This window comes from Oryzias latipes, chromosome 2 (assembly GCF_002234675.1).
Source record: "Oryzias latipes chromosome 2, ASM223467v1".
NCBI classification, from domain to species: Eukaryota; Metazoa; Chordata; class Actinopteri; order Beloniformes; family Adrianichthyidae; genus Oryzias; species Oryzias latipes.
In genome coordinates, this window is record NC_019860.2 from 15,960,382 (window position 1) to 15,971,365 (window position 10,984).

The window sequence follows — 10,984 nt, forward strand, 5'->3', positions numbered from 1 at the left end:
CTCATCACCCACTCTAGCATTCAGATCTCCCATCAGCACTACATTCACATTTGCTCCAAATCCTTGCAAGCACTCATCCAAGTCGTTCCAGAAGGTCACTCTCTCCTCTTCATTCCTCTCACTGCCAGGACCATATGCACTCACGAACACCCACAGCTCCTTCCGAAATTTCGCTTTCACCCATATCAGTCTTGGTGAAACCTCCTTCCATTCAACCACACATCGTCTCACCTCACAGCTCACCAGCAAAGCCACACCTTCTCTTGCTCTCCCGCTCTCTACACCAGACATTCTCCCACTCACACTTCCAAACACACACTCACCCTTCCCTTTCATCTTTGTCTCACTCAGTGCTAACACGCTCATTCCCCTCCTTTCAAACATCCTTCCAATCAGATCTCTTTTGCTTCCGTCTGTACTACACCCCCGCACATTCAACGACCCAATCTTAAGGGTTTGGGGAGGTAATCTCCCCTTCCCAACTCTACCCTGTCCGTAATTAGGAATGTAGTTACAGGGGAGAGGATTCCCAGTCCTCTCGCTCCGTCCCTTTTAGTCGCCTTTTACGACACGCAGGGAATACGTTGGTAGTATTCTTTACGACCCCCCCTAACCACAGGGTTTTGTTTTTGTTTTGATGAAAAAACAATTGGACAAATCTATTAACTCATTGAGATTGGATTAAGAAAGGATTGAGACAGGTTTTAGAAATGCACCTGTATGCAATCTTCACATTGGACATTGCACAATCTTGAAAGCTAATTTAGCCCATGGTGGTCTCACTGGAAGGAATGGAGGGGCCTCTTCTTCTTCTTCTTCTTCTTCTTTTTCTACTGTTAACTAGTGCATGTCTGCCACCTACAGTTGGAAGAAGCTTGGTGACGGGTGAAGCGGTGCAAATCTCACGAATCTTGCTCCAGGCTTTTTCTTTCACACCTCCATGTTGTTTAATAATTCCAGCCGGGCGCAAATTATAATTAATAATTTCTCCTTCATGATCAATTTTCAAAATGCTTGGCACTTCCCTGAATTAAAGAGGACGTCATCCGAACGTCATAACCAAATCCCCTATTTTTTCAAATTTTCTAAGTTTGACCTGGTTTAACTTTTAACGTGCATTCAATGACCATGTGTTAAAGCCTGGAAACAGTCATAAAAATGTACATTGCTACGTGTGAACATGGGAGTTTTGAAACTTGCATTTACATTGACTCTCCTTAGAAGTGTCCACTTGCACGCGTGCTGCCGAGGGCGGTGTGAGCATAGCTTTAGACACCTATAAGAATGTTGACAGCATAGCCCTGCAGCTCACAGCTGAAATACCTCCCGTTTAGCACAAGTACGGAGAAGAGTTCGTATTATGAGCTTCACATAGGATTGTTTAATTATAGTTGTTCCAAAGAAAGGTATCAAACAAACTGAACCAATATATATTATATAATATACAGTAAAGACTAAAAGTTTGGACACACCTTCCCATTCAAATGAATGGTAAGGTGTGTCCAAACTGTTGGTCTGTACTGCTTATTCATATATACTGATAGGGGGGCAGTATACTTTAGGGGCATAGAGAAAAATCACTTTATCATTTGCCGATGAAACGTGCTGTCAAGGCGATATTGATTCAATTATTTATGAGCATCTTTCAGTGTCTGACTCTAGTTGGCAGCACAGCACAATGAGCCTCCATGAGCAGCTATATATAGCACCATGACAGCAAGAACTTGCGAGAATCAGCTTGTGTTGAATGCAAAATGTTCAGTCAACCTCGCAGTTTTTGTTGATATGAGACATGTCCAACTTAGTTTTTGCTTGGGATGGGTACGGAACTGAAACTTTGTGCCGCGTTGTTGGCAGCACCATATAAAAATGCAGATTGTAGTGCTTTATAGTGGGCTCCACATGAGGAGGTGTAACAGTTGAGATTAATCGCGATGTATTGCATCGCACATTGCAATAGGTATCGCCAGACTCTTGCCAATACAAACCCCTAGTATGCTTTAGGTTTACTTTTATGTACAATCTATATAAACTTACAAGGTTCCATTTTAATCTGAAGAAGTATTTAGTCAGTATACTTCCTGTGCTATATGGTCTATATTATACTTGCGATACACTCAATAAAATAAACTTCAAGTGTTAGACTTTGGTTAAAATCAAGAAAAAAACAGAAAGAAAGAGGCAACAATCCCTGGTTGTAGGAATTATAATTAACACGTGTATTGATAGTCATTAGTATCAATGACCTTTTTTGATAGTTTTACAGACTGTGCAGGCCATGAGACATCCTCAGCTAGCTGAGCGCATGCAGTACAGGTTAGCGTTTAGCAGCAACAGCGGAGCGGCGGCACACCGGGAACACAAAGCAACCACGCGAGCACCTCGAAATCGCACTCGGATTCGTCACAGATGCCGGCTGTAATCAGAAAGCATGCGGGAGACGTCACAACATTCACGGCCTTCTTTGTGCAGCTTGACTCAGAAAAACATTTATTGTTTATTGATGTAACTGAAAAGTCTTAATCATCTCAGAAAATGATCTTTTGATTGGTGTTTGGAGCCTTTTTTCTTCTGTCTTTGGAAGGGCACTTATCAAAAATGTATCATCCTCCAGATTTCCCTGCCACAGTCATCAGACGTTCTCTGACGGTGCTACTTGCTGCAGGGCCTCCCTGGTTTTCTCGGTCTGCTCCCCAGCTTCAGTTTGTGAGTCTGGAGGGTCTGGATTGTTCTGGACCCTCCTGAACAATCCAGACCCTGTGGAGCCGGGCAGTTGGCCGGTCTTTCCAGCGGGGGCAGTGTTCGCCTCGCGTGAAGCTGGGTTTGCGTGGAGGAGTCCCGTTTTGATGTCAGACTCAAATGCAGACTCTACGGATGGAAGGACGGGGGTGCTTTCGGCGGGGAACGGCGGGCCGTCGCCCGCGCGGTACTGCTGTAGAGGGGGGGCGCCGTGGAAGGAGCTGCCGAGGCCCACCAGTGTGCTGTTGGAGTAGCTGAGCACAGATGGGAGGGGGACGGGGTAAGGGGGTGGGCCCGTGCTATCTAACAAACAATCCCAGTCCTCCTCCTCTTCCTCCTCTTCATCATCATCATTATCATCATCATCCTCTTCGTCCTCCTCATCCTCTTCTCCCTCATCAGGGTTGAAGGTTTCCAGACTGTGTGTGCTACAGTCCGACAGCACGCTGCACACGCTGCTGCCATCATCGTCGTACGCCTCATCCTCCTCTTCATCATAGTCATCCTCCTCCTCCTCTTCCTCCTCCTCCTCCTCCTCCTCAAGCTGCAAATTGGTGTCGCCTGCGTTGGGCAGCTGCACGATGGGATTGGGCATCATCAGCGAGGACTGCATGTTCGGCTGCTGCTGAACCAAGGCGGGGTCGCCGTGGTAACCGTTGCCGTTGGTTACGAGCTGCTGCCGCTCCGGCTGATGCTGATACTGCTCCTCGCGGCTGTTCTCCAGCTCCAGCTTCATGATGGTGTGCAGGAAGTGGGTGCGCACGCGGACCGGGTTGAACTCCAGGCGGCCGGCGCCGTTGCTGCAGCCGTCTTTGGTGCAGCCGCAGGGGAAGGACATGCGGTCCACCTGAGGGGCCAGACAACCAGAGTTACAAGTACGGCAGGCAGAGCTGCTCGAGGAAAAAAACGCAGAATCAACAGTGGGTGTTGATAATGTAATCACACTACCAAAACTCTGGAGACCAACAGAACCTCCATCAGAAAATCAATTCTGAAACAAACCGTTAAGCCTAAAAATATCTGAAATAGCAGATTTAGCTATTAACAGAATGAACGGTGATGACTGGAACACAATCACTCCCCTCTGGCTGATAGAAATCTAACATTTTCCACCAAAAAAACCTTAAAAAAAGATCATTAGCTCAATCCCTGCATGGAGATTCTGCGGCTGGAGAACATTTACATACCTTTAAATATGAAACTCATCATTTTTGTCATTAAAAAACCTGATGAGTCACAGACAGCTCCCACATGAGGTTTTTAGAATAGAAAGAAAAGCATAATTATAGATTCACAGTCATAGTAGGCCTAGATTTTAGTTTTGTTTAGAGAGTTTTAAAGGTTTTGGCTCTTCAGAACCATAAAACTCACAGTTAAAAAACATGTTTACGTATTTCTCAATGTTATCCATTTCTTTCCATGTATTCAATTTTTGCATTTGAATACTTTTACAATACTCTACAAAGATGAAAAAAATATAGAAAATATGAGCAAACACGATGAAAGATGTACCCCAAAATTCAGCTAAAACTGAAGTTGAATCAAATGGCAGACATCAGATTTAAGGTAATGTAATAAAATACTTAAAAGTTTAAGTCTTTACAACATAAATTATAGAATAAATAGAACAAAAAAATAATGCACTTAAAAATATTTTATTTAAGTGAAAAATGTGAAATGTGATATTGGCAATTAAGACAATCAAATTGATAAAAGGTGAGATCACATGACCTCGTGGGATTGTATTGAGCTGATTTGAAGCCAATTCATTGGTTTTACTGTCATTGTCTTCTTGCCAGGGTGCAACATCATCAAACCTTGACCTTTCTAAAAAAAAAGATTAGGGAGGTAATATTCCAGTTACTGGTAGAGCATGGCAGTTTGACGTGTAAACCAAAAACAACAACAATTGCTACTTTTGTTTTAAAGTTGGATTTTGTTCCATTGCAGTGAATGACCTTTTTTGTGTAAAAAGCCCCTAGTGGTTACTTGTAGAACTGACGTGTCTCATGTTAATTTAGTTTTTAACTCAGCTTCAATCCGGAAGCTAAAGGGATGCCACTTGTTCGAAAAAGAAAAGAAAAAAATCACATTCACCGACTATCCGTCATGGAGGTGGAGGCTTCGTTATCTGGGCTATTTCTTAAAAACACAAACTCAAATTTGAGAGCTTCTGTCTGACGGATGTTTGGCTAAATCTGGACTGTCAAAAGGCACAGCAAGAAGTGATGACATCAATGACTTGCAGCAGGTTGGTTGAAACTCAGTCCCTGAACTGAAATCAAGTCTCTTTCAGCTGCACAAACAGACATAAAGAAGACTTTAGTATTATAGATGGACCTCACCCCTGTTCCATTTACCTGGCACTTAATGCCGGCCAGGCTGCAAGCGCACGTCTCCGGGTCACAGATCCCCTGACAGCGACACCCACACTCCTCCCTGGACATCCGTAGGGCCTGCAGCTCGTGCTTCTCATCTACGTCGATGCGGCGCACCCCGGAGGCGCGCAGAAGAGCGCGGCGCCTCCTGGTGGTCAGGGGTTGGAGGAAGAAGTAGTCGTCCACCTCTGTGTTGTCCACGTCCAGATCGTCCTCTGAGATGTCGTCGAGCGTGAGAGTGTCCGCCTCGGTCGAAGACACCGTGCCGTTCTTTGTCAACTGGAAACAACAAAAACAACACGGATTTTGTCTGCGTATTCCTTGTTGTTGCAAAGTCAACTGATTGTCCCGCTGACCTTGAGCTTGATGGCGTTGAGTTTTTCCTTCTTGAGATGGTCCCTCAGCATGTCCCGGTGGCTCCGATTCTGCTCCAGAGCAAACTCTCTGAGAGTAAAGCGCCTCACCCCACTGTGACGCGGGGACATGCCCAGGGTGCTGCCCCCCTGCGTGGGCACACTGATGAAGCCCTGCCGCCGGCTGAAATAGTAAACCGTCACGCTCTCAAAGTGCACATTGCGCCCCCGGATTCGCTTTGACTGCCGCTGGAGGTTAGCTAAGATCAAAACACAGAGGTGAAGAAGATTACGTTGTTAAACTTACATTTTTATTGATAAAATATTAACCCAATTAAGCCTGAAACACCGGAGATGTCGCCGGCGACACCTAGACAAGACAGCACCCGCTCTTTGACCACTTATGCACTAAAAGTTGAATCAGTAGATTCTGTTGGAAAGAAAAGCAGCTTTTCAAATCAGCTTTGCACCGATATGCAACACATTACTAACATAAAGCTGCAAGGCCACTGTGCTGAGGCAGAATCCACATGAATGACGTCAATTTGGTAAACGGTTAAAGGGTTGTGGTTTTTTTAAAGAGTTTCAACACTGGAGCTAAAGCGTTAAGAACAATACTGATGAATAACAGAACTGAAAATGATGTTTGAAAGTCTTTTGTAGCCAAATATCTCTCGTTCTTCCATGTTTGTCGCGTTAAGAGATGCCAGGGCTCCAGCATCTTTATGAGATGTTTGTCTTAGGTCACTTTTCATCTAAAAGACCTGTAAACTAACCCACAAATGGACGGGTAATATATCTTTATATCATTTCCCAAAATGTCAGGAAATTTTTTGTCACTATTAGCTTATTGATTAACTCCTCTTCCCACACCATCATGCTCCCACCACCATGTTTCCCATGTTATAGTGCCAAGCAAATGGATGTCACTGGATGCCATGCTTATCCAGGAACTAACCCTTAAACACTAGATTACCCTTTAACACTCTAACACTTAAATAACCCTTTGATGTACTGTCACTCTGTGACGCGATCAACGTGAATCAGCTGATTCTGACGCAGAGAAAAGCAGGTTTTTTGCCAATTGATTTTGGTTGTTTAACCCCTTCACTACTGCAAAGAGCTGCTGCAATTTTAGTTTTCCGATGCTTTTCTACACTTTTCGAATCTGCTGGAATTAGGTTGAATAGTTACAGTAGTCAAAAGAATGTCAACACTGGAACTAAAACTCTGGTTCAAAGGAACATGTTATTAGTATTGGTGTTCTGACTGGTTAATTTTAAAGTTACAATTTTTCTTTTGAAGTCTTTTCTACTGGTTTTATGTTAGCCTTGACAGAATATTGTGGGCCTTAGTTTTGTTCCCTGAGGACCACCAGATGTGATTGTAGCTTTGGTTGAGTTTTTCTTTTTAATCCCTATTAAACTCTTAGTCACAGCGTTTATGCAAAGTTTTAACCACTGGGGATCATAGAAGTGATAGATTTTAGGCAACACTTGTTAAAAAAATTAATATAAATTTACCAAATATTTTCTGCTGCTACTACCAAACTACAAAATGTTGATGAAAGGTTGAGAAGTGCTGCATAAATAAATTGTTTGATTGCTTTATTGATTGATTGAATCCCCCCATATAAAGTTTTTAACATTGAGTACTGCATTTTCCTAACGAAAGTGGTGTAAAATTGAGTTCTTACAGTCCGGAATCCCAGAAGGGACTGAATTGTTGAGACTATCGCTGCTATTTCCACTGTCGCTGCAAGAAACCTCGTCATCTTCGGATCCCTGCAGGGAAAGATACGGCTGTGGTCCTTCATCAAACTTCCTCTTCAGGATCCCACTCATCTTTGGATTTTCTCCACAGGCAACACCTAATCAATTAAAAAAATAAAGATAAAAAACAGGGCTGTGTTTACACATGCTTTTTGCATCACAATAACAACAAAAAAACAGCCAAATTGCAGTGAGATATCCCCCCCCCCCCCAACGAACCAGACCCTTGGTTTTCTGAAGTCACTTCTGACTGAACTGTGACTGGAATAAACTGAACAGAGTGACTCACAGACGGACTCTGCAGCACAAATAAAAGCTGGTTCTTCGTGAGTGATTCTGCGAGACTCAGTGATGAATCAGACGCAAAACATTTTTACCAAAGCAAACGTCAAATCTACTGAAGAAGTTCTGTGAGTCCCAAAATGGAGGTTCTATTTTAAAAAAATAGAATTTGACATTTAAAAATATCTGACTTTTTAGACTGGGGGGTTATGGAGCCTAATAATTTCCCTAAAGCGAGCAAAATATTGTGACATTTTTTTTGTCTACTTAACAGACTTTATACTTAATCATAAGTAATGACTAATGTCCATTTGGATGAGAAGATGATTAGTAAATAGTATTGGCACAGTTTTAAGTGAAAAATAAAAATGCAAGTGTATTCATTCATCGAAGTAACAACTTATTATGATATTTTATAGAAATGAGCACATTAATGTGACGTTCACTAGTTCATAACTGTTTGCTGTTAAATCGTTTTTTTCAAATTAACAATAAGAACATCGGGTTATGCTTGATAACTGCCATAATTTGTTGGAATTAAAGGAAGTCTGTTGTGATATAAATTTGTTTAAAAGTCTGAATGGAGGTAAAATAGAAATCTCTTTATTATACTCATATTTTTTGTTTAGTAAAAAACTATAACCGGATTTCTCTGCATAACTGCAGGACTACTTCTTTACATTTCAAATCCCTGGAACATGCATTTAAAGGGACCAGACACTAATCCTTGTGTACTGTTTCTATCTCATTGAGGTACTTCAGCACATACTAGGTGGCAGTGTAGGTCCCTTTAATGTAGCTGAAGCTGGAACATGCTTGCTTTTGTTTTCATCTTTCAAACGAGGTTGAGCGCATACATATATTTGACGGGTGTCTGACTTGGGTCAAATCTGTTAGCATCTGTTTTGACTTGTCACAAAATGTAGACATTTTTGAATACATCCACAACAGGATCTGAAAGTAGGTTTATGTGACTTACAGTATAAATATTGGAACGAATTGAGTAAAATTCCTGTAAGGCAAAAGTGGAATACACCCTGTATGGTTCGCAGGGCAACACAAGTATACCAACCCTATGTAACCACTCATGTCATATTTGATACATTCCTGAGACCTTTATCTCATAAGAATGATTAAAATTCCCCTTGAAAAGGACATTTTTCTTTCAAATTTAAATGTTTTCTGCCCTGTAATTCATCATGATTCCACTAGGGGCAGTGGAAGGGCTTTTCTATTTCCTTTTTAAAATACCTGCCTCCGTCATCTCAAAAACACTTTTGGCAGGAAAAAGGTTTAACTTGCTTTCAGAAACATTATGGAGAGAATAACTCATTTATTGGTTAATTGTTTATGTAAAATGACTACTTGCTGTATTAAAATTGTATGATAGCTGTTTTTTCATTATACAGTTACACCAATCTAAAGATGTGTGGATAAAATTTTAGACACTGTGAAAATAGGGTGCTGCTTTTCCGGAACACTCGTGTCAATATTTTTGCATCTTAAAATAACTTATTTGAGCAAAAAAACTCTAATATATAATAATATATTTAAAAAAAAATTATATTGCAAAATTAATGTGTGGATTTCGTCAAAAGGTTTGAAATACATGTTAAACTCAAATAACTTCAATTTATTTGCTAGTTTTATGCTAACTTTGACAATATATATATATATATATATATATATATATATATATATATATATATATATATATATATATATATATATATATATATATATATATGTATATTTCAATTTAACTTTGCATTGTTTAATTTAGCAAGTTAAATAGCAGACTTCTTTTAATGTTTGTTTATAACCCCCTGTTTATTTTTATTCTCAGTGTTATATTTGTATGTTTTTGGTTGAACTTGATTCATTTCACTTTGCTTAACAAACCATTGTTTTATTTTATAAGTTTTGTCTTTTCCATATTTTTATCCAGTTTTTTTCACTATGGTTAATGTGGCATTGAGACACTTAAATGAGCATATCTGTGGTTAATAGACGAAAAAAGAAAATACAGGACAAAAATCTTGACCAAAATTTAAAATATGCCTAAATATACTGTGTAAAGTGGTTAAAGAAAGCAGAAGACAAACTCTCACATTCTCCTTTTGCCTTTGCAAGCCCTTTAAAAAAGAAAAAAGTATTATAATGTGTTCTAAAGGCAGCCCTGTGCTTTTGGAGTCCTCCATTCAACACGAGACATTAGTAAATAGCGCAACACTGAGAAGTAGCGACTTGTGCACAAAGTGAGATGTTTCTGCCGGTCCTCTGATCCGTCATGATATTTCAGTTTGAAAGTAGAAGAATCTATTCTACTGGCTGGTCGAGGATTACATCATATGCAGCAGAGCTGGATGCTGGGCCAAGCTTTCCCTCTCTGACAGTCTTTGTCTTATAAAAGCTTCTTGCTGTACTCTTTCCCCTCTATTTTCATGCTGTACCTTTCAATCCTCCGGACTGATTCGAACTCCTGCCTTTCTTACATTCAGGCTGCAGTTGTCGGTCTTTTATGTGTGACGATCCATTCATCTGTGGGTAGGGGGAACACTGAAAACCTTGGATCCTCTGAAGCATCCCTCAGATCCAGCGTGCCTTCCTGTGCTGCATGCCTCTTTCACATAAACATTCCCTTGGGAGGCACTAATAGGGCACCATATAGGGTGAAGCAGTCCCACACAACCACATGCAGAAGGCAGCTCACATGCCTGCAAGTATGCGCAACTTCCCACTTCCCATAAATGTCCACATAGTGGGGACAGACATGTGTATTCCTGTTGACAAATGTAAGTCAGTTCTGTCCTGTGACGTAATTAAAGCCCTCCAAGCCTTGACGGTTCTCTGGGATGGTCACTGACCTGTTTCTTCAGCCTGTTTTCGGTTTCCAGGAGGTCCTCCTGACTGTCTCTGCTTTACCCGTGTTCAGCAGCAGCTGCTCGCCGCCATGTGTCGTGATGCTGCAGTCAGTTCTGCCATGATGCTCGTCTCAGCAGCGGCTGGCAGCACTGTGCAGCACCTCAGCCTCCGTCCCCGATTCACGTCTTCTCCCCTCTGCACCCTCGTTCTCTGCTCACATTGTCAGCTCTCTCACTGTCTGATGCTCTGCAACCCCCTCACTTTGCCCCCACCCCTCTCTCCTCTCTCACAAAGACTTGTTAGCTGCTGCTGCTGCTGCTGCTGGAAGCACCAGAGCTTGTCTGAGGTGAATCAAACCTCTGCGAGATTGTGAGAGGGCGCGTGATGGTATGAGGGAGTTGGAGGCAGAGACTGTACAGTCTGCTACCCCACAGCCATTTACACACCAACAAATTAGTATTAAGGAATGTTTTTGTTTTAAATAATCCTACTTTGTTGATTATTTTTCAGAAACCAATACTAAAGGTAGTAATAAACTTCAGAAAATTCCAGATATTATCTCTTCTCAATGATTCCCACACAACCGCCATTAAAA

The 10,984-nt window shown here is 41.5% G+C and overlaps 1 protein-coding gene across 2 annotated transcripts; it reads right to left on the minus strand.

Annotated features, from left to right (window-relative positions):
- Positions 1–2,188: 2,188 nt before the first annotated feature.
- Positions 2,189–10,670, minus strand: LOC101170078 (cysteine/serine-rich nuclear protein 3). Of its 2 annotated transcripts, none has more exons than XM_020710341.2 (5): positions 10,392–10,670; positions 7,167–7,340; positions 5,474–5,730; positions 5,085–5,396; positions 2,189–3,586 (listed from the first exon to the last, which is right to left on the minus strand). In XM_020710341.2, the coding sequence occupies exons 2-5, from the start codon at positions 7,312–7,314 to the stop codon at positions 2,633–2,635; spliced, it is 1,671 nt and encodes a 556-aa protein (XP_020566000.1). In that variant the 5' UTR covers positions 7,315–7,340; positions 10,392–10,670; the 3' UTR covers positions 2,189–2,632. The 2 variants fall into 2 exon arrangements, with proteins under 2 accessions (XP_020566000.1, XP_011482506.1); XM_011484204.3 differs by having other exon boundaries at positions 5,100–5,396; positions 10,392–10,667.
- Between the last annotated feature and the right edge of the window lie 314 nt (positions 10,671–10,984).

Bases quoted from the DNA above. Each gene is read 5' to 3' on its own strand.
- LOC101170078 (XM_020710341.2), bottom strand. From the start codon at position 7,314: ATGAGTGGGATCCTGAAGAGGAAGTTTGATGAAGGACCACAGCCGTAT. The intron at 5,731-7,166 runs GTAAGAACTCAA...TTTTGATCTTAG, and splicing joins CCCTTCTGGGATTCCGGACT to CTAACCTCCAGCGGCAGTCA. The intron at 5,397-5,473 runs GTCAGCGGGACA...TGTTGTTTCCAG, and splicing joins TCAACGCCATCAAGCTCAAG to TTGACAAAGAACGGCACGGT.